Source organism: Denticeps clupeoides, chromosome 5 (genome assembly GCF_900700375.1).
Source record: "Denticeps clupeoides chromosome 5, fDenClu1.1, whole genome shotgun sequence".
In the NCBI taxonomy this organism is placed as follows: domain Eukaryota; kingdom Metazoa; phylum Chordata; class Actinopteri; order Clupeiformes; family Denticipitidae; genus Denticeps; species Denticeps clupeoides.
In genome coordinates, this window is record NC_041711.1 from 22,807,918 (window position 1) to 22,835,121 (window position 27,204).

General features: G+C 41.1%; 1 protein-coding gene across 1 annotated transcript in view; it reads right to left on the reverse strand.

The window, feature by feature from the left end:
- The window catches only part of cntnap3 (contactin associated protein family member 3), a 70,138-nt gene extending 59,362 nt beyond the window's left edge, over positions 1–10,776 (reverse strand). The window contains exon 1 of the mRNA XM_028979495.1: positions 10,460–10,776. Coding sequence (XP_028835328.1) covers positions 10,460–10,532 — 73 coding nt within the window. The 5' untranslated portion in view covers positions 10,533–10,776. The remainder of the gene's footprint in view (positions 1–10,459) is intronic.
- Between the last annotated feature and the right edge of the window lie 16,428 nt (positions 10,777–27,204).

Consider the following 27,204-nt stretch of genomic DNA (forward strand, 5'->3'; position numbering starts at 1 on the left):
GCCACTGAGCAAAGTACCGTCCCCACACATGGCTGCCTATGGCTGCCATGGCTGCCCACTGCTCACTGGGTGATGGCTAAAAGCAGAGGACACATTTCGTTGTGTCACTGTGTGCTGCGCTGTGTTTCACAATGACAATCACTTCGCTATCGACATACATTTTGTCCGTTTGCCCTGTCAGATGCCCATGTTAAAATATCTTAAAAATGGTTGTTCAATTGTTTTAGTAATATAGATTTCACTGCTCCAAGACTCATTATCCTCTAAAATAAATCACTTATCTCTCTTTACAAATCAATAGCTGTACAAGGACGTTTAAAAAAGCAAATTAAATGTAAGCTAATGTGCTCTCATGCAGGGATCAACTCATGGAAGTTGTTTCACCATTTTAAGAGTTTTATAAACTGATTGCATGCAAACTTTTTAAAAAAGCATTAAAAAAGTAACAAAAAAACGTCCAATATAGTCAAGATTGATAATTCAAACATCAACCACAGAATGGATAAGTTTGTCAACAGCACCTGCAGAGGATCCAAAGCGTACACATTACTGACATGATAACAGCATTTAGCGTTAAATGCAATTTAGCCTTAATGCATAATCCTAGATCAACGTTAAAAAGTGTTTAAAGGTGACCAGGTAGGCGCCACTGTGGATTATTTACACATGGTGGACTATGTTGAGTGCTTTTAAATGGGCCATTTAATGCACAATATGCAGAATAGACACACTGCCTGCAAAAAAAATTATCAACCAATAAATAAGAGTACCTGTTTTGGATGTGGGGGATAAGGCACCTAGGCACAAATTGTGTTTCTTTTTTTCTTATGCATAGTCATAATCTCTTTAGAACATTTAGAACATTTTATGGGGGTCACAGTGATTGAGGCATTCTAGTGCCTCCAATCTGCTGAATCTGGAGATGTATTTAGTATGTAACTTTTTAACTGTGAGACATTTTTGGTGTGTAAAAAGTGGTATTAATTATGCAGTGATTATTAATGCAATTTACACATATTGGATTTTCTACACCCCATTGGCCATCTTCTACACAGCACATTAAAAAACCATGGGAGTGTGTGCTAAAACAGGATCTCATGCAGGAAGTCTGCAAAAGAAAAAAAACTTGGTGCACATCTCAGAACCAAATGCAAGGCCTTCTAAGTCCTTCTTATCTCAAGAAGGGTTGTCTGTATATGCTAGTTTTGATGTATTTTAAGGACAATTCTAGCCAATTCATTTAGAATGTTTTAGAGTAGGGTAATGTGAACTTGCATTACCACTTGTGTAAAGTCACACTCATTCTAAAAGATCTAACATGTCATATTATGGTGATGAGTTTGTGACTTTCCAGATGGTGCCTCTTGTCTTCATGGCATCAAATCAATGATTCCATCTAAATTTCATATATTCCTGTTTTTGTGGTTATTTCTGTTCACTCACCATTTTCTCTCTGTAATCCTCTCAGATCTCCATATTCGCATTGTCTGTGTCCTAATCCAGTTCATAGCTATCACCTGCATTATCACCAAGTTCAGGGCAGTAGCGCTAATCTAGCCTATATTTCCCCATGTCAGAAAGGAGTCTATGCAGTTGAAGGGTTTGTTGACTCCCTTAGACAAGAACAGGCTGTGACTGTGTTGATTCCCCACTGAGTGAAATTTTGTGGAATCAACAATTCCATGTTCATTACTCAGGCCAGTGATGTTGAATTGACATAAATTTCTGTTGGTTTTGCAAAAAGATCTTCGGTTTAGTACTACAACACAATCTCGGCCACTTCAATTTTGAAAAGTTATGGCTGAGTGGGCCAAGTACCAGAAAAAAAAATATATAGATATTGATTTGCCAAGAGGAGATTCTTTATGGCATACTGCTCTCACTTTACATTATTACATGGTGATCGTTCACAGACTTATAACTGACATTACGGACTCTGGCTCCATACCAAAACGTGGCAGCTTCGTTAAATAAACCCCTCAATCATTCACAGGCGGTAGAATGGCCCGTAATGGTCTGATAGTGATAAGAGCTTCTGGGTCTAGACATTAGGCAGTGTAGTTTGCTCACTTCCTCAATTTTCTATCTGCAGTCACTGACAGGCTTGGAGTCCAAGTGACAGAAGGAGAAAATTAATACTAATGAAGATGGCTGATGACTGCTAACATATCACATGAGAGATGTTCCGAGTGTATTTCACAACATCTGAGCCAAAACCTTTCCCTACCAACAACCCATCAGGCAGTGTTTCTTTCATTTTGAGCCAAAATCACAAACAATCTCCGAACATGGCACCATTTAATCGTAGAAGACAGACCCCCACAGGAATCAGTACTTCACCCAGTCAGTCGGTCCTTACACCATAGAAGGAAACCGGAGTGCCCAGAGGAAACTTGTGTGATAATGACTGGGACTGAAGCCCAGATCTCCTTGTTGCAATTCAGCACCACTGTGCCACCATTGATTCATTGATTAATGTTCATTTGGGCACATTGGCTCACATGTCTGCAGTCACTTATTTGCCCGATACTGTAATACATTGGCTAAAACATTCAGCTAATGAAATCAAGATCAGCACAAACCAAAATGAGCTTTACCAAAATGAGCTTGAATCTGAACTGGTTCAATTATATTTGCTAATCAATAGTGCGGAGGCTGAAGGGCATTTTTTCAGAGATGTGTTGATTGGTTCTAGACCACTCATTGATGGTAGTTCATCACACCAAAATCAGAAGAGGTCTTGCAGTGGACGGAACTGTTAATGCATCACTGTTTTCACTTTTTTTTATTCAATTCATTTTATGAGAGTATTTTCTGTTGCAAATTAAACTATTTGTTTGTGACTACAACACATTAACAGTTTATGATTATTCCCTGTTTTTCATATGTTTTGTTTGGGGGGAAGGGGAGGGTTGTTTACAAGTCTCATGATATTTTATTCCCTGCACAGCTTATGAGACTCTGAAAATGAACCAAATAAAAGCATGCAAAATCGAGTCAACATCATTCAAACATAAATCAGGACTGAACCTGGGCTTCTGCGGTCTGGGGTATACAACAATTGTTAATCCTCTAAGAACACATTATTGTAAAAAATATGCTATTATAGTTGTGTATCATTATTCATTTCAAGTGTGTAATCACTAAAATATATATCATACACGAAGAAGCAAATTCTGCAATAAATGTAGTGCTGCAAACATGCTGTAGCTATATGAGGTAGATATGCAGGCCATGCTTTTGAATTGAAAGTGAAGTGATTGCCATTGTGAAACACTGCAGCACAGTACACGGTGCACACAACGAAATGGGTCTTCCGCTTTTAACTCACCCAGCAGTCTGTGCTCAGTGGCAACTCAGTTCAGGATTTGAACCCACAACCTTCTGATTACGGGTCTGCTCCCTTACCGGCTAGGCCACCACTGCCCCAGACAAATTGTCTGTGAGCTTTGAATGGTTTTCTTTTGTCATATCAGTCTCATTAATCTTGTTTCGTCTTTTTAAAGTCATGTGGTGCATGTCTGTGGTGCATGGTGTGTTGACTTCACTTGACATCAGTTCTCCTTGATTGTAATCCAAGTGAGCGTCTGCCAACTGCAGACTGGAAACACGCAACAAGAGCTGCGGTTTTGGAGATGCTGTCTGCCATCATAAGATGCCATCATAATTTGGTCCTCGTCCAAATCAGTCAAATATTTACACTCCCCAACATTTATGGGTGCGTAAACGGTTTTGAAGAATCACTTCATAAATATTACATTTCTATATATGACTATAAAAATAATGATTCCCATGCATGCCTTTTAATTGCGTCCAACAACGTATTTTAGTAGTAGTAAGACACATGCTCCTATTAAACTATTCCGCAGGGCCTTGTGTAAAAAAGCAGCCCCAGCTTCCTCTTATTTTGTCTGCTGGAGCCGAAAGTGCAGACCACACAGCATGTTGTCAAATTTAAGGTAAAGTGACTGCTTGTTTGCAAGCAGTCAAATGGCCAGTACCCCTGGCGTGGAAACAGAGATCAAAAAGAAAGACTTTAAATGCACTTATGACACACATTTGTGTCTTTGTCATGATCTGGGGTACTCCGGATCCACGTCTGGACCGGAGTTTACTGTGGACTGTCTTCCCTTTATTCCTGAATGTGTGCACCTGTTATCTGTATAAAACTACCCTGTTTGTGTCATGTCTTTGTCAGGTCATTGTATGCGGTATGTCTTGTCTTCTGTTGCTCTGCATTTTCTGGTCCATGTTTTGTGAATAAACCCCCCTTTTATGTACAAGTCGTGTGAATGCACCCTCAACCATTTTCGCCAGTGCCAGGTTTGTGACAGGTTTTGATTGATTCCTGTACTTCCGGTTGTAGTGTCTTCGTTATCAAGACAGCTATCAAATCATCTGACAACCTCTACAATGCTCCTATTTCTGAGATTCATGATGAGGCCTCTCGTCCAGCCTTCAGGGATTCGTCTCCCAGACATTTTGGAACAGATCTGCAGATGCATTTGCTGCAGTGTCAGGCTCAGCTGTTGGCTCTTTTAGCACAGATGCTGTCACCATTTGTCTCCATGAGAACCCTTTAGTGGTTTCTGTATACAGTACAGTATGTGTTGGTATAGAAGAATTGAAAATTGTTCCAGATGGAACTATAAAGATGCTTCTGGAATACAGATTCCTGAGTTCTGTTAAAAGTGCATTTTGCCATAATAACTACAGACAAGGATAGTTTCAAATCCCATTTTGAGTATGTGAAGGGCAAATAGTTTGACTCTAGCAGCATGATTTTAATGTACTGTCAGTGTCTCAGTGGGCTCTTGATTAGAGATGCTTTTAAGTGAAGGTTACTTCCTTTTACTTCTGCCTTGCAAACATGGATATGTTAACAGAATTTAGACTGATGAGCCCACGTTTAAACTGTGAAATGTCGATTAATCTATTAAGCCCCTAAAAACCAAGAATCAGCTCAACAGATATTGTTCATTAAATAGGTTTTATTCATAGTTATTTTTTTTACTCTTACTCACACAACCAGTTGCAATCAGTTCAATATTCAGCAACGATACATATGGTAATAATATTCATGTCATACCTACAACAGTAAAAAAAAATGAATCCATAAATTACAGGCCAAGTTACCATTACCCAGCTAAAAACATGAGCTAAGCATTTCTTAAAACTACTAAGGTATTTCTTTTTCAGCTCAAAATACCCCCTACTAAGTGGTTAGCGGTGTGGAAAGCCTCTACATTGTCTCTATAATGAATTAATGTGTTTGGGCTTGAGATATGAGTGCCCTACAGTGTTCTGTCAGTGTTTATGTTCTTGATATAGGAGCACTGCATAGCAAAACTATTTTCTGCAGATGATAAGCACTGTATGTGTTTCCATTTTCTGGTGTTTGCTGTGCTCTCTAAGGGGCCATAGGCCGAAGCCTTAAAAAAGATCCATCAACAGCAGAGCTCTTGACTGTGACAATGGAGCAGCATAAAACTAGTACGCATTCTTTTCTTAATCCACACTCACAACCTGTAAGAAGCATTAGAAGTTTTGCACACAGTACTTAAAAATATTATTCCTGCTTTTGCTTGTTAGAGCACGTCAGGTGACAATCGATTAGAATTAATTATATTTATTTACTCATGTCAACTATGATAACACTGAGGCCAATGACCACAGCTCTGAATCGTAACGGAAAAAAATTATTAACATATTACACTCCAGGGATCAGCACCATGGACAGCCCCTTTCATTATTCAGCAATGGTATTAATGAGGCAGCTATACTGAATAAATATCGGAAATCCTTCTGTTGCCAAGGTTAAAGCAAATGATCATTCAAATGACAAAACGTTTGAGGATTGATTATTTATTATATCAACTTCATTAGCCCATATTAGCTACAATAGGGTGGTTGTAGCCTAATGGGTAACACACTGATCTGGGACAGTGGTGGCCTACAGGGTAAGGAAGCAGACCAGAAGGTTGCCAGTTCAAATCCCAAACTGAGTGCCACTGAGCAAGGTAAGGTCCCCGGGCGCCTGTCATGGCTGCCCACTGCTCACCAAGGTGATAAATGTGTTCTGCAGTGTTTCACAATGACAACCACATCACTTTTTCACTTCACAATCATCTATGAACCAGAAGACACAGATTCAAACCCACTCGTGTCCCTGATCAAGTTAATACAGAGGGACTGTCCCGGTAAATACTGATTGTAATTTGCTCTGGAGAAGATAAATGCTGCCAATGTAAATATACAATCCACCTTAATGTATGTGGGGGCTTAGGTCATGTATTGAGTGTATTTTTCCAGTGTATATGCATGTCAGTTTATATCTTCTGGGACATTTTGAGTGCTCATATTACATCTGTATTGGGTGACAGTTTACAGCCGAGGCATTTTAATTTATGAAGTATGATGCCTGTCTCCTTTTCATAGAATTGTGTTTTTTTAGTCCTGCAGTAGGATATTAAAATATCCAGTGCTGGTATAGACACAAATCTAAATGTATTCTGTCAGTCAGGAAAAATTAGCCTGTGTCACTGTCACAGTCCTGCACTGTTACCAGAGCGGCAAAAGCCGAAATGACTCACAGAGAAAATAAATAAAAATAAAAACATATTTCTATATAATTATTCCATTTATGAAATGTTGTTACTGAATAATAAATAGGAGTTGTCTATAGTGATGATTCCTGACGCCTGAGGGGTAAAACTAATAATAATAAATTGGATTTGTACAACGAGTATGTGCAATAAGAAAATTAACTGACGCCGACAACAGAAAATAAAAAGATTCAGCACACACAGTGCGTGAATGTCTGAAGTGTCCAGTCTGTTCGTACAGCATACAGGAGTAATAAGGAGACATTATTAAGCCGCACTCTGTTCCAGCGACGTCCATCTCATCAGCACACCCTCAGTTTGTTCCTTCAATTTCTCAGCCAATTTGCTCAGCTGCCCTCTGCAGTACAGAACACTGAGACGAAGGCTTCGCTACAGTAATGCAGAAATATTAAATGCGATTCTGCGGGAATTGACTGCGGCAGTGAACGAGCACATCTCTGCATGCCTTTCAAATGTACCCTTTGTAGCAAATTCTAGCAAAAACATAGAAAAATTCCTTAAGTACGCAGACTGGGCAGAGAGTCTACCTGGTTGATGGATCTGGAACTCGACAGTGCAGTGGCAGCGCACAGAAAAAGCTATAAACACACATCGTGAACGGTGTTGGGCTAACCACTGCACCCGGAATGAAGCCGAAAAGCAGGTCTCAGGAGTCATTAAGAACCAGACTGTCCAATTTAGTGGCAATTAACAGTTTGTTTCATCTGCTTAAGCAGCAAGCTTAATAAGGACAACTTTCTCATTAAAAGGCCTTTGCGAGCATGAAAACCTGCGACCTCGTGTTATGAAAGCTGACTATTGCACTAACAAAAGCAATATGGAAGCCCCACGGGAATCCTGGCCTAGGAGCACGACCTGGGGTCTATAAGCCAAAAGCCACTAAACCCATTTAGTGCGGGCTTGTAGTAATAAGCATCAGCTCGGTGTTGATTATTCTCAAAAGTGGACATGCTGTAATGCGCCAGAGGGCCGACTTGGAAAACTCCTGCCAACTCCCACCTGACCCAGTTTGGTACCTGGTCACTCGGCGTACCTGACCTCCCCACAGGCAAACCCACTGGAGAGTGAAATGGGTTACGAGTCCTGAATACCACAGCGTGTCTGAGCGCGGCTGCAGCTCCGGCTCTGGCCACATCTGATTTCTGGCCCAGCGCCGTCGGACACGGGCTCGGCGTCGCCTGGCAGCGTGCTGTTATTCCGCGGTGATGCAGTCATGCGCTTGTGAGACTTGTGAATGGACTAATACTGACCCAGGAAAATCGGGTAAAGCTCCGCTGACTGGACCTGGGCTTTGCAGCCGTGAACGAATTAAACTTTCAGAGCGAACTTTCAGGTTAATGGAATCAGTTCCTGCCCTAAACGGCTCGTGCAAATCAATCCACAATAAAAAAAAAAAACCCACAGCAGTTTATATCGGCAGCAGCCTGTTGAAGTCCCGTTTTCTTGGGTATCCGATTGAAAAACAACGCACGTTTGGCCACCTATTCGCATGCATGATGATTCTCGTGAGGCATTTTCACAACAGTAATAGATATTCCAGGCAGAATATCCATCCAGGAGATGAATTCACGTCCCACTAACACCTATCTCGGGTGGCACAGGCGCAAGACAAATGTGTCTGTTCTTGGGCGCTGAGATCTTTTGAAGAGTTTGGCCTTGAGCACACACAGGGCCGTGTGAGTCACTGACAGATGGAGTGTCATTTTCGGACAGTTTTACGCTTAAACACTCCGGTCCACATTAATGGGCCGAGATTCAAGTCTCATGATGACATTTTTTTTTTTTTTTTTTAACCTTGACGTTGAAAATACTCCAGGTCCTGCTTCGCTTTTTAATAAAAGGCAAAGAAAGACATATGAGGGGGAGCTATTACACTGCATTCCTCTCCCCTGGTCCCAGCAATTTATGATGCTATTTTCTCATGAATCATAATTGGGAAGGTCATTTACAGGCGTATAAATACACATTTGTAATATACTGAATGCTGGCTTTCTGTAGGCTTGATGAGGCCTAAAATGCCTCGATTTAGTGAACGTGAAAGTGAAAATCGTATAGGGTATTAGTAGCCTAACGTAGGGTGGTAGTAGCCTAGTGGGTAAGACACTCGCCTATGAACCAGAAGACCAAGGTTAAAATCCCACTTACTACCATTGTGTCCCTGAGCAGGACACTTAACCCTAAATTGCTCCGGGGGGGACTGTCCCTGTAACTACTGATTGTAAGTCGCTCTGGATAAGGGCGTCTGATAAATGCTGTAAATGTAAATGTATTGTCCGTCTCTTTCTTTCTGTATAATTTACTAAAAGGCGACTTGTTGCCGTGAGGATATAAACAGTGTATTTAAGCGCTTTGCTGTTAAATGTCAGACATTCATGTCACACATGTGGCTGCCACCTCTGTGTGAACATGCATGCAGTGCCGTTCGGTTTATACTGAATTCAGGGTGGCTGCTTACATGTACCAAAATCGTGAAATCCCAGACCGACATGTTCCTTCCTGCACATTTATCAAAGCAAGGATCAGGCACAAGAAACTGCTTACTATTCCGTTCAGCGGAGGGTAACTTTATTTTGTCTCTTGCGCACACAAGAGACTCAAATATGATGCTAATTTAACACGGAAACCAGCAATCCACACCTAATTAATCCGGATTTCTGCAAACTAACTAGCGTCCCACTGAGGCATCCATCTGAGAACTTAAGTTCTGCTCGGCAGCGGCGACCCCAGCCTTCTCTTCCGGAGGATCGGGCAGAATGCAGAGCGGCTTTGATGTGCAGCTCTCTACCCCGACCCTCTGCGGATGACTGCTACAGAGCTGCAGTACTTCAACATCGTCCACGCGATGTCCACGTGGGCGTCCGTCGCACAGAGGATCCGATCCGGTCACAGTTGACAGGTTAGAGGAGGGTCAGGCTCGGCGTCTGTACGCTGAATTACTGAGTCGAACTAATGACGGCCCCAATTGCCCCTCGTGGATGGACGTGAAATCACTCAGCAACGACATTTGGATCATTATAGACGGCGTGCCTTCTATAATTTTTTTACGGTGACTGAGCTTCAGGCTGGAGGGATCTTCGACTGACGATGACTGGGGGTGACTTCTGTTCGCCACGGGGCCAGGGGGCCACGCCGAGTTCAGGTCCATCTGCTTCAATTACAACCCAGATGCATCTCATTAACAGCCCAGCCCACCCGGACCAGGGAGGTCACATTTAGACACCTTACTCATGGCTCTCTGCTCATGACATCTGCAAACGGCTGGTGCAAAATAGCAGCGTTTGAGTTGAGCGCTGCATTCAGCGTAGCTGGGGAAATCAGGGAAGAGGGGGGTGGGGGATCATTTAAAGTCCATATGGGATCAGGGTCTGTCGCATCTGTGCAGACCACCAGGCCAATTTCAGCGCAGCCCCGTAAAAAAAAAAGGGTCACGGGCTTCCAGGAGAAATCCTGCGCGTAACGAGACACGCACCCAAGGCGCCGTGCATTACGCACGAAACAGCGGACAGTATCGACACGAGTCCCAATCGAATGAAATAAAACACACACACACACACACACACACACGACGCCACTTGCCAGGACCGCTTTGCTATAAATAATTCGGGATAAAAACTGGGGAGGCGAAGAGCGCGTGTCTTCCGGCCGAGGACACGACGAACCGCGGCGGGGAATCGTTGCAACGACCCTCACTAGCGGCGGAACTTTTAAGGGAACTTAGGACGATGTTCTGCGGGGAAACACGCGAACGACACGCGAACGACACTTTACTACATAATGGGGCTGATAATGGCATTTCAAAAGTGCGCAGAGGGACCGGGTCCTCCCGCCCTCACCTTTGCTTGCTGTCCCGCGGACGCAGCAGAAGAGCAGGAGCGGCAGCAGGAGCGTCCTGGAGCCCAGAGCCATGGCGGGGAAGGCGGGAGACTCCACCGATTCCAGCGGGAATTCTGCCGAAACCCCTTCCAGACCCACGCACACACTCACACACTCACACACACTCACACACACACACACACCAGGTGTCCAAAGTCGCGCGCTCGGTCCACAAAACTAGAATCCCAAAGCGTCCAGGGACGAAGCCCGGTGTCTGCGGCGTGCTCGGTCCTCTGCTGAGATGCAGGGGGGTGTGTAGAGATCGCAGGCGAATAGAACGGCCTGGACACACACACACACACACACACACACACACTCTCTCTCTCTCTCTCTCTCTCTCTCTCTCTCTCTCTGGCTCTCTCTCTCTCATCCTGTCGTGCACCTGTGTGTATTGTAAAGGATATGGCCATCTTAGTTCTGGATCTGTAACTCTCTGTGTGTGTGTAAGTGTGTGTGTTTAGTAACCAGGCATTCACGTGAGGAAAACAGCACCACAGAAGATTAATTACCAGAATAGGCGACATTATCGATGTATTAATGGTTTGATCCGCAACGGCACTATTTCAGTGCAGTCTCAAATCTCAGGTTTATTTCCTCCAAGGCTTAAAGGTTCAATTCTTTTTTTTCTTTTTTTTTGTTAAAAGTTTTGTTTCGTCAGATTCATATTTTTTTTTTTACATGACTTGCTGAGGACAGCCATGTACAAATGCAAGATCTAGAGAAAGTACAGTCCACACAATGTGTGTGACACCTTTGTTCAACGTTACAGCCAGAACGGATACTTGTTTATAGCAGGAGATGATCCAGACCCTGTGCACGGCCACATAACACGTACGGCGTATCATAAAAAAAAAAAAACACATAATGAATCTGGTGTGCTACTAAACCTGAAATATGTCATGCAATGCATCGCTCTGGTCTTCCTGCTGAGGAACAGGTAGGCGGGATGGTAGCAGATCGCCGATGTTGTGGGTCTGCTCTGCTGCTGCTGCGCCCTGTGGCCCTTATTAAGATCAGTGGCATCATGAAGTCTCTGGACGTTTCAGACAGACCCCTGCTTGCTCCTGCCATGGGCCTGCAGCCTAGATGCTGCTGGACCTCCCTGCATGACAACATCCGCAGAAGCTCCCTGAGACCGTTAATGAGTGTCTGCCTCGGCCATCAGACCTGAAGTCAGGACTCTAGATGGCAGCCCAAGAAAATCAGCCAAAGCATTATGGAGCTTTAAAAATAATCTCTTAAGTGTCGTCTAATGCACATGGAGATTCAGCTATAGTTCTCTTGCCTTAATAATTGAACATGAGCTTTTATGAACACAAGGTAAAATTAACAGCATTTATTATCAGCACGGTTACAAAGGCTTGTGGAAGCAGACGAACAGTCAATCAGAACTGAAGCATGGAGCACTGGAACAAAGAAATCCTCATGAATCTCAAATTATTATAGATCCTGTGAGCATGTGTGTTTAATAAAAACCGTGTATTGTTTAATGAGGGAAGTGGGGGCTCCCAGATGCACTATGGGAAAAGGGGAGCCAGGAAATCAATGTTCTGCTGGGGAACCTTGAGTCTTGGCATTCCTGCGTACGTATAACACCTGCAGATTAGAAACAGAATCCGATTTCCTCCTCGCGGCATCCGCAAGCTCTTTCAGCAGGAATATTTGCCCTAGCATGCTGCATAAATTGTTCATGAATGGTTTCAGGAACACGACAAGGAGGTCCGCAGGTCTGTGGGAAGTCTGATCCATGAAGTCCCCACCTAGCAACTTGCAGGACTCACGGTGTCTGCTGCTAATGTATTGCTTCCAGACACAGCAGGATACCTTCAGAGGCCTTTAACAGATCAGACCTACTTTGGTGGCACCAGGACCACCAACACATTGTACGTCTGGCATTGGTAAACACAGTCATTTTCCAATCTGCACGCTGTAAAAAAAAACTTTGTTTATCCCTGAAGTGAAAAAAGATCCGATTGCAAAACGATCCAATTTCAGTGAAGTCATTGGCAAGAAAAACAGCCACGGAGAAACTACTAATACGTAGACTGGCCCCACACACAGCTTCCAGGTACACGACCTGTATACTTGCTGCTCTCGCCACCGTTACGCCGGTCGATACGAGGCAAGACAAAAAAATCACAATCACAAAAAGCCTCAGTGTTGATGAAACACAAACATTTTTATTCTGACACATGGCAAGAGAATCATCGTAGGTCATGATAGGATTTGCAGAAGACAAGACTGTTGAAGAGCAACACAAGATTCACGAAGAACACATTTAAAAAGAAATAAATATATACGTATAAATATATAAACAAATGGAATTATTGTCCAAGTGTATTGGGTTGCCAGAGCTGTCAAGGTGATACCCAGGTTTAAGTACTCAAGCACACAATGTTCTGGGGTCTTAAGTACAACTTTATTTTATTTGTCATATGCAGCTTAGGCTGGTCATCGAAACCCAGGGAAATGCATGAACAGATGGGAATCGTCAGCAGCTTTCTACTGTTGCCTCTTTCCGGGTCGGTGGGATTTCACACGCTCCCCTACCCTCCACACTCCGCTGCCTACTGACAGCCTGCACTTACTGGAACCACTGGATGGGTTAATGGACGTATCAAATGTCCTCGCAGGCCACCCTGCTTTCCCCAATAAAACAAAGAAGAATTTGAATGGCAGATGTAAAGTGTGCGTAAACACGCACTCACATGAATGGCCTACATTTTGAAGTTTCTGGTTGAGGCTGTGGCATGAATAAAAAAAAAAGACTCTGCGTTGATCTGCCAGTCCTATAATGAAATAATTACAGCCTTATGAAACGTTTTCAGACAGTATTCTAAACTTAAACAGAATCCTAAGTGCACATCAGTGTTTACTGAATCCCATCACTGACAGTGATGGCATTGCTAAGTCAACTCACATATAAATCCAAGCTTATACCCCCTTTAGAGAAAGCAACAACTTGGGGAAATGGAGCGAGTTAAGTTCTCGTCACATTGGAGAAAAGCTGTTCTAAGATGCCTTGATAAGCCTCCTCTCTGTGCACACACTGCTGCCTGATGGACATGCAGCCTGCATGATGGAAAAGAAAATTGCTTGTATGTCTACCAGGTTTTAAGGTGCACCTGGTTCCTTTGGTTGGGCCTCAAGATTCAGCAAAAACAAAAGAGTCATGTTGGATTTGCACATAATAGTATTTTCCTTTGATCTTTTTTCTCTTTGTGTGTTGATGTGAACTTGAAGTTGAGTTTTCAGGATATCAGTGCATCATTTGACAGAGTGACAGGAATGAAAGCCAGCAGGAAAAGGCACATATTTTTTTTATCAGTTTATAACCAGCCCTGCTGCATGTAAAAACTGTGTTTGCCCGGGTAATATTATCAATACACTGAAGCATGTGTTCCTTCAGACCACAGTTATGGGTCATTTGTTGCCTTTTATCAAAAAATGTATTATTTTTTTATATATTGTTTATTTTCAATTTGTTAGTGTTGCCAGATTAGGCAAATGTACCATATTCTTTACTCTATTTTGGGTAGAATCTATTTTTTAGACAGATGTTTAGGCAGATTTAATAAACTACATATGCGACATGCTGCAGTTTTGAAGACTAAGAAAATGAGGTGATGAGTCAGGGACTGAACCTTGCAATCCTTTCCCACACCCTTTTTACTTGCCCATTGAGACAAACTGTATGTGATTTTGGGCTATATACACACAATCTTAATCTTTACAATCTTTACGGCTTTTATGCATCGTCAGAATAGGCCACAGGTGATGAGCCCAGCTGCAGTCCATCCTGACACGTTACAGGAATCACTGCTGTTGTTTTCTCTTTCAGACGACTATTTCCCATGGTAACATCCTATCCTACAAAAAAAAAAAGAGCTGGTGGAAAGATTTTTAAATCAACTACAATAAATAACAGAAACGTGATGGGAAATGACGATGAGCAGGGAGGGGAAAGGTAAGGCATTAGTCCATTGGATAATCCCCAGTCTGCTTTAAAACCATGAGCTGTAGGTGCCTGTGCAGTGGACAGGGGGCTGCAGGGCACACACCGCAACAGAGATAAGTAAATCGGAAGAGAAGCGGCATGCTATACCTCAAAAACGGAATATGCATATTTTCTCTTCTTTTCTGCACCTACTACTGACAACCTCGTTTGAATTTCAGACACTCGGATAATAGCACAGCATCGGGCACAGCGTCCATATCAGTATGAAAAAATTAGCCACTCCCTCCCGACTTCTTTTAAGCCCTCCATCATGCCTTTCACTTTAAATTCACGTCACCACTGGTATCACAGAGTAATCATGGGGAGGCCTGCATTGTGCCAATATGACAATTCATGCACAGCACAGCTCCAGGGAACCATTTTATCTTTTCTCCAACCCACAATTCGTTTTACTTTTTTTGACTGAGCCATATTCTTCCGATATACCCTACTTACATTTAGCCACTCATATCCATCAGTTTTTTTGGAATTCTGCACTCTATTGAGAAGAGACAAAATTCACAGTGCTGAAGGTGGCTGTGTTGTTGGAGACAGAGCTGAGATGAGAATATGGACATCTGCCATGTCATAGGGGATGAATGACCTAGGTGTCTTGACTTGCTGATGACAAGTACCATTTGATGCAGGGATGTCACAGGCATAGCCTTCCACAAAGAACTAATGCGGTCTTCCATGAACACTTGGACATGACAGTTGGTGTTCTTGCCTCTTGTGGCATTGAGAAGGACAGTAGCCCCCACAGGACAGTAGCCCCCATTAACTTTAGCACCTAGTTCAGGTATTTTTCTTCCACCTTGTTTTCATATTCGGTTTGAATAGACATACCTCATTTAGACTCCATCTTTTTCTTTGTTGCATTTTTCATGTTTGGGGACATGAAGTCACACGTTCATGTCATACTTCATTCAAGAATATGAGTCAAAAAACAGGTTAAATCAAACCATTCAGTTTATATTTAAACTCAACAAACACAAGTGGTTAGAAGGCCAGACCTTTTCTTACATTCTTCAGGTTGTCTCAGACTTAAATGTCAAAAGTCTTAAACCCGCATCATCCTGCTCATCAAAATCCATTAATCTCTTTCTCTGTTATCATTTCTTTTAATCTCTCCTTCCCCCATTTATCTTCATTTCAGAGACTTCCTACAGCTAGTCTGCAGCATTATGGACAATTATCACATCTTTTAAATTCTATCAATTAGTTGAGCTTTTTATGCATTGTTCTTTTATGCTTTGCTTTTCTTGTATCATTCAATAAAAAAAAAATAATTATCCCAATCTGTGACGACAACATTCAGCATTTTTTTGCTTTGTTCTCATTAATGAAACAGAGCTACTATTGATTACTAGTCCTGTAACATTATCATGCTGAACAACACAGAGGGACACAGGCAAGAGCTTCCACCATCAGCAATGTGGGTGTTTTATTTCATGTCTAACTTCCCATTACCCTCCTGTAACAAACCCTGCACACGGTGTGTTGAGAGCATCATGTAAAACTGGCTTAATCTTCCCTTGCTAGGCATCACAAATCGTCTTGGTTGTAGACTGAACCTCTGTTTTCTCTCTGCGATTTTACATACAGTGCATTTAAATTTCTGGCATTTATCAGACGCGCTTATCGAAAGTGACCTTCGAACAGTAGTTACAGGGACAGTTCCCCTGGAGGAACTCAGGGCTAAGGGTCTTACTCGGGGGTAGTAAGTGGGGTTTGAACCTGTGACTTTGTGGTCTTCTGGCTTGTAGGTGAGAGTGTTACGTCCCAGCTGCTACTGCCACCCCGAAGTACAGTGGTTAATAGTCTGTACATGGAATTTTATTTTATTATGTTTGATTGAATGTGTGCCAACTTGCTGCCACTTAAATAGCTATTTATCTTCTCCTGCACACTGAAACGTAAGACAGGACACAAGCATGACCTCTGGGTAGACAAGTGAAAGGCGTAACACAGACCCATGTCAAGGGTATTAAAGTATTTATCTCCATGCTATCTCGGTCTATTTCAGAATTAAATAATAATAAAAAAAAACCCTGCTGATATCTTTTTTCTTTCCTTTCCTAGCTCCTCCCATTTTAAAAACGTATCATAAAATATGTTTTATAAAAAGATAGTGTTCTGGGTGACAGAAATAACAATACACCAACAAAAATGGTATTTAACTTCTGTTCTTTAAAATACAGGTAACTACCAAGCTTATCTTATTGTTTCACTTTAGCACATAATGCCAGTTTCTAAACAGAACCCCTTACATTGTACAGTTCTATAATCTGCAATAACAAATGTAAATGTAATGTACAACATACAATACAGTTAAATGCATTCGATAATAAAAAAAAATAACAAAACCTTTTGGAATGCAAATTACAGTGCTGGTTGTAGCTGAGATGCAAGTGTTGCTCAGTGGTTTAGGTTCACAGTGTTTTTTTGAGCCCCTGAGAGATGGCACTCAGTGTGCTGGCCCACAGGTTTATTTTAAAAGGGGGACAGAGATCAAGGTGTTTCCAGACACTGGCTGCGTGTGAAACAATGGAGAGTAAATCACAGTGCCGAAAGAGGGACGATTGTGAAGCAGCCCTGTAAATTAGCTCCTTCACTGTAGCACAGAGGCCACCGCACTCTGACATGACACTAGGGCTGAGAACCATAAAATGCACAGCATGCTAAATTTGTAGACCAACTCAGTGTGTCCTTTCACAGTCTTAATAAATTCATGGGTCACAATTTACAGAATATGGGTAGGGAGCATAAAGCATGGAGGCCTGGTGTTTAATTTATTGACTCACCATTCCACTCAAGGATAGAGAGGGTGAGAAAACTCCCACGTTGCTGAGACTAAAAGAAGATGCTAATGACCGCTAAAAGTTAATAAGAACAATGCTTTAAATGAAATTCTACCAATAGACAAAGCAAGGAATTGAGTGACATTTAAATTCAATAAATTCCATCAGTGAATTTATTTATACTTGACCTTTATGCCACAATGTCCTCCTTACTTGCATAAACACACTGGATCTCCATGTTACAGTTATGCAGATTAAAATCATGATGTAAATCGACCAACAGGATAATAGGGCTGGGTTGTGACCTTCACTCAAAAAGCATTCATTTTACTGAATATGTTTTATTATGAAATTTTTTTCAGCATTGAACAAATAATGTCATCCACCCTCCTTTTCCCTTACCATGAGCGGGTTTTAAAATTGCTGTTTAAAAATGGAATGAAACATTATTACATTGCTGCAGAATTAGGTCTGATTTTAAGATGCTTTCACTGCCACGGGATAAAAGAGTGTGGGGTGGAGAGTATCGTGCATAATTTATACACTCCCGCTATTAAAAGGTGCCCATACATGCAATGCAGAATAACACAAGGCATCGGGACACAGACTGAAAAGTTATTTTTATCATTATAATGCAATTTACCAATTTAACAACAGATTCCTGTGACCCCTGACTCAACAGCAATGAACCATGGGAGACAAGAGACAGGACACCCAAGACAGGGAGTTATAATGCAGTAAATACTGTGCTTTTTTAATTAAAGCCATTTAAAAAAAAATAAATAAGAAGCTATTGTTGGAGCTGTCCAATGCTCAGGAAATAAAAAAAAAAAAGAACAGACGCTCACACCCCCCACCCGTTAACCGGTACAGACTGTGCCTGCACGAGGTTGTGCTTCAGCCTGATGTTCAGTTAAACGACAGGCTGCCATTAATCTCATTACCCGCCTGGCCCCGTCGCAATTATAACTGTGCCGGTGTATCTAACAACACACCTAATGTCATCTCGGGGAAGGAAACATTTCTACAGCCTTGCACTTGTTTGTGTAATGAAAACAGAGCGCCCCGCACCCGCCGCCAGCGAGGCGTCATCGCCAGCGCGGCTATCAGCCGACGGGGGGGGGCGCGTGCTTGACTCTTTGTTGTAATTTTTTGCAGTAAATGGGCCCAGGACATTAAGCGCTGTTCATGTGTGATTTGTGAGTTAAATAGATCAGTCATGATCAAACACTAAATGAGAAAGGGGTTTGCCACCCTGGAGATTGTCCCTGCCACAGTCACTCAAGCGTTTCACTTCTGGAATTGTCTGCTGTCACAGTGGGACTAAAATTTGGAAATAAAAACAAACTGAGCTCTTCACATCTAAAATGGGTACATGGTCAGGGGAGTGATTTTTTTTTTTAACACTGAAGGTCTGTAAAGGTGAACTGAAGTGAAGTGATTGTCATTGTGAAACACTGCAGCACGGCATGGGGATTTTAACCATCACCCTGAGTGAGCAGTGGGCAGCCATGACAGGCCCCCGGGGAGCAGTGTGTGGGGACGGTGCTTTGCTCAGTGGCACCTCAGTGGCACCTTGGCAGATCGGGATTCAAACCGGCAACCTTCTGATTACGGGGCCGCTTCCTTAACCGCTAGGCCACCACAGCCCTAAAGTAGATTTATTAGATGAAAATAACAGATATTATGTATTTTGCCAAGCAATGTCATGTGACAAAGAAAATGTAAGCAAAATGAGGAAGAAGAGGACAGCAACAGAATTAAATCCAGAGGGAAAATGGAAAGAAAGTATTGAACACACAAAACTTTCAATTTTTATATCTCCAGTCTCATTATTACAGAACAAAATAGGCAAAGACTTCATGGTCTCTGTGGGATGGCTGGAGGACGGTATTCATGAACTGTGGGTGTGTTACACTCATATTCGAACATTAAACACATTCTTATTAACTAGTCACTTTATCAGTTGAGTTGTTACTATATGAGTAACACTAAAAGAACCACTAACGGAAGAGATTAAATAATAAAATATGAGGTGAAATGTTGATTTTGGCATTTATGTCCTGTGGTAGCATGACACAGGGCCAAAGGTTAAGAGGCCTAAATAAACCCTTGGTGCCAGAAATGTCACAGTATTGAGTGTATAATTGTGATAACACCAAACATTACTCTCTATTTATTATATTGGTTAATGTCTGGTGCGTTCTTCTGGATGTCTCCACAGAGCTACATATCTCATCTAATTTATACTTGTTCTCCCAGGAACATTTTCATGTTCCCTACTGTGCCGCATTACTACAGGTATTTAAAAACTAATTTGCTGAAAGACATGTTAATTCATATTCATCCCCAGATTCATTAGCAATGTGATTCTCACTTTCAATTTGCAGAGTAATTAATTGCTTGGCTTTGGCAGATGGAAAATGACAGTTAACATTCATTTTCTGAATTATTTATAAAGTTGAACTACACAGATGAGAAAGATATTTTTTAATTTCAACTGCAGATAAAAACATTACTGAAAATGTGACCAAAAAGGAAAACAATAAAATTGTTGAAATTGGAAAATTAATTGTCATGACACACCCCACTGTATACAAAACTCTGACACTCAAGATTCTAGATTCAAAACCAGCACAGCCATACCTCCCTAAAAACCTTTTTTACAAAACTATGTAATGCTTACCATCAATATGTAATATTTTCTGTTTATTACTCATGAATAAAGGGTATTCTTTTCATTCCCACAATAGACTCAAAGCTTTCCATGAAGAAACAAAGAAAGCAAACCTAGAAACCCACTGGATACAAGCGGAGCAGATATGATTATATGCCTGTGAGGATATCCTGGGGAGGTTGCAGGAACAACAGAAGGAGTGGGAGTGTCTTTGAAGAACACTCAGGCAGTAAAGGAACTAAAACCCGACCTAAACAAACAGAGGAACTGAGCAGAAAGCAGCAGCAGAGAACATCTCTGCAGAGTCAGGGTGAGGAGCAGAAGCCCAGCCGGCAATAAGGGATCTGCAAACTACTTTAGAAACAGAAGAAGAGGCAGCAGTGACAAAGAGGAACATGAAACGGCTCTACAACATCACACAGATACTAGCTGGGAAGCTTCAGCCACACAAGAAACCAATTAGAGATAAAGGTAAAAAAATATATAAATAAAGCTACACAGGGCATTCGGCTGAAACAAGGAGCACAGCGGGAACTCCTGTTACCCCAGACTGCACACCACTTCCTCACAGAAGATGCACACCTACAGGTGAACAGCAAGGGAGGCGTCAAAACTATTTCTGAGTCGTAAACGTCCCCACCCAGAAGAGACCTGAAGCTGAAACTCTACCATACCTTTTAAAATTATACAGCTAGATGGGGACAAAAATTTATGGAAAATGGAAATGAACAATAGCAACAATCCAAAGCCAGACTGGAAGTAACGTGTCTATGAAAAACAATACCGGTTTGAATGGAAAGAAAAGAACTTGATGTCTTACGCTGCCCCGAGTGCAAATAATTAATGAGTTTTTTTTCCAACGAGGCTGCATTGTTGCCTGTAAATTGCGTCCATCAACCTGATCAGCAATGCTTGTTAATGTTATTCCACAGTTAGTGGTGCTTTACTAACCTGAAAATAATCTCCCAGTATCAGCATTTTCACCAGTAATTATTTGACATGGCTTATGACTGTTGATTATTCATGAATAAAAACTGCTATCACATTCCTAATGCCGCTTTGGTGTTGTTAGCACGGCATGTGCAATGTTACAATAAAACAATGAACCCATGTAAAGTAATATGTGTTTCGATTCCAAGCCGCCATGATACATAAAATGCGTGGGTGATTTATGTCCTCAGGACTTAAATCAATACATCATTGCTAGTTATCTGTACCTTGAACACAAGATACTAACAACCATTTTTGGGGGTAATTATTTATGCCACTCAACTCAACAAAGTTTAGAAATAGGAGAAGGCCATGCTGATGATTGACAGCTCTGATGCACCCTACTTTCTCATTCAGGGTGATTTAACACGGGCAGTGTTTCCATATACCTGACTGTTTCAGCCCAAATTGTCCAATTTCAGCCAAAATATATCAAGACACTCACAAAATGACTGAACGTATATGAGAAGCATTTAATCTCCATAACTACATAAAATCCTTTTTTGGTTTCCAAACAAAACAAAATAATAAAAAGCCGCCCAAATCTGGCAACATCAACCTCAAGATCCTGCCTTCTCTGTTTTACCTCCATTTTCAGTTCTCATGCTTAAATATCCTCAATGGTAGCTGGTCAATCTGATATTGTGATGTCTTAAATAACACCTTGAAAATATCTGAATTTTTATTCTGAACTGAATCTTCTGTGGCCTAATGGTTTACAAGCATTAGGCCACAGGACACTCAGATGCCCACTGATGAGTGCACTGGGGCTTTGTAGTGTGTTGATTAGAGTGTTGACAGGTGTGTTGGGTGCAGTGGGTGTGGCGAGAGATTATTGAGTGATCAGAACTTGTGAGATTGTGATCGTGTGTGAGTGGTTCTAAGGTCTGCAGCAGCAGTGCAATTGCCATCACCTATTATATATTACTATTTATTTTCAGTGTTTAATATTTAAGGTGAAACCTGTCAAATATTAAGAGGATGTTCTATTCCTAACATGAGAATAAAATGTGGTAAATGCGTGAATATTATCTCCGTAAAAAGTGAAGATGTAAGGTACACTGCCCAGTTCTCACACAGCACTGAAGCAGATGCAGGGTGAGACCGCTTTACTGCTGATTTGCTGTTTGAAATTGAGCTGTGCTGTAAACTATACCGAACTGAACTGGGATTTTTCTTTTCCCAAAATGAAGAGAATGAAACATCAAAAATACAGCTGACCTCAGACCCTTCCAGGCCAGAAGACATTTCTGATGCATCCAAGTAATATGAAACTGAATCTTTGCACTTTTTACTTTACTGCTTTTTTTTTATGGCTCTTTTCTTTAAACATTGTGTTTCACTCATTTGCACGCCTTCACCCTACCAGTTACACATATTTTATGTAAAAGACGTAAAAGTGTAATATTTGGTTATGTTTGCAATATTTGCATATTGGTTGATTGTATACTTGCAGCATTTGCAATACTGTGGTCTGTAACAGTCGCAAAAAGCATTTCACTGCATATCATACCGTGTATGACTGTGTATGTGACAAATAAAATTTGAATTTGAATTTGATTTGAAGATTTCATAAAGTCCCAGAAACCCAGATTGGATGTTTTCAAATGGGGGACAGGTTCAGTAACAAAAAACAACCATCCTTGTGCTAAATACACGTTTGTCAGTGATCGACCACTCTGTGTGTGTGTGTGTGTGTGTGTGTGTTTATGTACGTAGGTTAATTTAAATGAGACAATCAGAACTGTTTTTTTTTTTTATTGTGCCTTTCATGTTTCTAGAATTCACTTTATCTGGACTCCTGTGTTCCGCAGTTTAGCACATGTGAAAGTCTGGCTTTTGTTCTGTAAGTGTCTGGGAGAAAGCAGAATTGGAGATTACACCACCTGAAAGCATTATGAATGCCTCAGTTCGCATCAGTGTACTCGCTGAGCTCCGCTTCCTGGCCAATTATTTCAGGACATTTACAGACAGCCTTTTATTTCCTTAAAGAGACAAAATCCCTGGACTGACTCGGACTCAAAATGCAAATCCTTCTACCCTTGCTTTGGATGACAAATCATTAACAAATGTCCTATTTTTACCTCTCCCAATTGTGATTTGTGATAAGATATCTACATCCGTAATTAGACACTTGGTTAGCGGTGCCGCAGGCCCGTAATTCAGCAGAGCCTGTCGCTGCTCGGCGGGAAAGCGCTCAGGGAATTTGGATGCTGTGCAGCGGCTGGTCCCACTGATGGGACGGTAGCCCATGCAAACACAAAAGTCTCCTCGGCGCCCAACCAAGTATGCCCGGCACAAAAGAGTCAATGTGCTTCGGCTGCTTGGAGAGTGAGGGGGAGAAAGAAAAAAAAAAAAACGCATTTCAAGTGCTATTAATTCCACTCAGGCAGAATATCGCTTTAGCAAAGAGGAGAAAGGAGCCTTTCAGGCTCTGTACGGATATAATGTTTCATTAGCCCAGAACTGGCAACCTCCAGAAGTGGACATATAGCTTAATCCTGGTTTACCACTCAGCGCTGAGATTAAAGGCTGCGTTTGTGATTTGGGGGATGTCGCTGTCAGCTTCAGCGCTGGCCTGCTGGTCAGCCCTGTTTGCCGCTGCTTCACAACACGGCAGTGTTCGCATTGTGAATGTCCTGCAAGTGGCTCGCAGAAATAAAAGGGAAATGAGGTTTCACATTTTAGCAGGAGGTCAATACGCTGTGGCTGCACACTCTTGGTGGTTATTCACTGCATGAATGGTAGCCTTCAGGGATTTTTTAGCCACATAATCCAGAGTGACTCCTCCATTCTTCTTGCCTGATAAGCGAAAAGGCCAGGTTGAAAATGCCCTTTGTGTTTGCTCTCAAAGAGCCTGATAGCAGTGGGAATACGGGCACATATCAGAGATACTGTATATCTGACAAGCCATCTCTGCAATCACCCTAACAAGGTAATTAGACTGAATTCCAATGGAGGAACTCAAATGGGAAATCTCATTTCATAAATAAGATGTTTATATTTGATATGAATTAATAAATATTTGCATGCTACACAGTTGATCTGGAAAGGAATGTGATCATTCAGTAATTACAGTCAGTCCAAAATATGAATTTGAAATATTACATTTGAATGTAGCTGTTTTTGAAAGGGTAACAGGTGTCCATAGCAAAGGCACTGCAGCAGGAAGATACATCAACATATAGCTGTATACCAGATAAAACGATATCTGGGCAATTCTACTGAAAGTGGACTTTGTCACACCCATAGGGCCAATGAAATACCAGGTATTTGTATGATCTGAGTAATTATATAAAACGTTAGGATTTTCTGTATTCAGCTGTAGGGTTTACTTTAAAAATAGCCAGAAAATATTTAAATAACACTATGTTTGTTCATATTTTATCATGCAGTCCTTCCAGGGTTTTATTCTGTGATTGCACAGGGCACCAAACAGGCTAGGACCGGCCTGGTCATTTCCATGCACACTGTCTGTACCCAATCTCTCAATTGATTTTGTGCATGTGGTAGTCCGGATTTGGCACCAGCACACACGCTGCACTTAGCGAAAGGTAAATGCATAGCGACCGACGAGTTTCTGACAAGCCGAAGGCTTGTTTTCATTTCATTTATTCTATTTTATAAACCTTTAATCTCGAAACTTAACAATTACTAGTCATTTTAAATTATATTTAAGACCTTTCAGGGTTTTTTTGGAAACTCAAATTTAGGACTTTTTAAAGATTTGAGGAAACCCTGCCATGTGCTCTGTGCTCTCACCCAAATCTAACTTTTTATGTTGTAAGTAGGTGTGGTTTCGCACAAGGCTATTGCACCTATTGGCCTATTGGTAACAACACTGTGACCTCTAGTACAATGCAGTCAAGGATGAAAATGTTAAAAAAATAATTTTAGTAAGCAGACCATTACGTGTATTCTTGTACTTTTCTAAATTTGTCACTTGTTATGTTTCTCCATGTTTCTTGGACACGTTGAAATTCTAAACAGGGGCATTTGGTACCTGGCCCAGCTTTTAAATATTTCTTCTTTTTTCACTCAACCTTTACTTTTTTCTCGATCTTTTTTCTTCTTTAATCAAAACCCCAGAAAAATACATACAAATACATGATTATTCCTCAGCATGAAATTGATGTTTATCTGGCCTTTGAAGAAGACCGCTGATTTCATCTCCCCCGTTTCTGAGGAAATGTGTGATTTGGGAGAATAACAACCCCAGCACACCCCATCATCTACTGTCCATCAGTTAAAGAGAATTACTGAATGCTTTGCATTATATCTTCTCAACATCTTGACAACTTGACAAGTCAAAAGAGATGTTTCGAATTGAGTAAGCTATTTGTCTACTGCCACATGGGACCGGAGGTGCACCACTGCAGTGGAGCTGATGAGCTGCTCTTCACCATTTGACTTTAAGCATGTGGAGGTAAAGACATTTGATATTCTTCCTGAGGGGTTTAGCTCAGTTTTGTCATTTTTAGGTCATGAGAAAAGGGGTCTTTGATGTGCTCCCTGATTCCTGGTGCATTTATGGCATTGCTGACCTTTCCTCTGAGTGTACTTTTTAAGGATGAAAATAATTATGAAATAAGGTGTAGAAAGAGAGACAGAAACAAAAAGCATGAACCCCCCCCTTTCTCCACTCAAGGACCACCTACCTCTCACAGTGACATCAGGAGACAAGTCTGTTGAGATGAAGTCACAGTTCTTCCAGTTTGAAAAGCAATGAGGGACTGCTTGAAGCCATTGTGAGATAAACAATCAGTGACCCCCAAATTGGTGTTTTTCAGACCTATGTGGATTGAAAGCTAACATGTGGCTCTTACTCAAACTTAAAGATAAAGCAGACATATTTAATCCAAACCGAGCCCAGTGGACATTTATTGGTGGAAATTCAATTTCATAGTGCTGTCACGTCTCAGGGTTGGATGGAGGCACAAAAGTGGGACCTTTTAGGAACAAAAAGATTTTATTTTAAACAGAAAAAGAAAAAAATGGCACGAGAGCCCAAAAGGAAGTAGAAAAGGAGTAAAGTGCAGGGATCTTCATGTTCCTTAGAGAAAATTAAAAGAAACCATTTTGTGTAATGTTTACTAGGAAGGAGAAAATAATAATAATATAAATAAAAATAATAAGATGAAGTTGTGTTATTATCTTCAACTTTTTGCAGTGTAAGAAGGTTTCTGCTCTGTCCTTTATGCTCTGATTAACTCACACTCATATCTATTCATTCATTCATTCAAATTTTATTTGTCATGTACAAAGTCATACACAGTATGACATGCAGTGAAATGCTTGTGTGACTGCTGTTGACCTCAATATTAGTATTATGTATATTAAGTATTGCAAATATTACAAACATAAACAGATATTGCAAATGTATGTTTTAAACATAAATAAGATGTAATGAGTAAGAAATATTTTTAGTATAGTGAAGATTTGCAAATGTGTAAAGTGAAGCTGTGTAGATGACTTCAAAATTTAGTGGTCTGAAGAGGTGCAAATGTTCTATATGTGAGGCCAGAAGTTGTTTGAAAGTGCAGGAGTGTATTAGTGTTCTGCGCTATGTAGTGTTGTGTAGAGAAGCTGCCGGGCCTTTTTCACCCCAGTGTTGCTGTGAGATCTGGGTGGAGTCTTTGGAGATTTCTACAATCTGTTGCTTTTTTCAGAAATAATAATCCAGAACTATCAAGGAATGGGAATTATGCTATCTCATTTTAGAGGTGGCAGTAGCCAAGTGAGCTCTTGTTAATATTTATGTTATATTGTTTATATTTATGTTAAATGCCATAAATATAAATGTGAAAACAAATTCTAACCATGTTTTCAATGAACTATAACAGAAAAAGTGCTTGAGTAATACTAATGTCATATTAAGTATGACATCATGAAGGAATAAGATTTACAGTTTTACATTACTTTTACAGCATTTTGCAGATGCTTTACATACTCAGCCTTCTTTATTTGTGTGCCATTATTTGCGTAAAAGAGATGATTAAGGAAATGAATGATGTTGTTAAAAACAACACAAACTTGTTATAAAGTGTAAATTGGGAGATGCCCATAGTGATGACTGACAGATAGCAAACAATCTGCAAGCAAAAGTATTTAACTGCAGCAACTATATAAGAATTGTATGACTTAAAACCTATTCTTTACAAACCAGGTTTCCTGAAATATTTTACATTTAACCATGTCCACCAGCAACATTAGCAGCACTATTGTGATTGTCAATAGTTA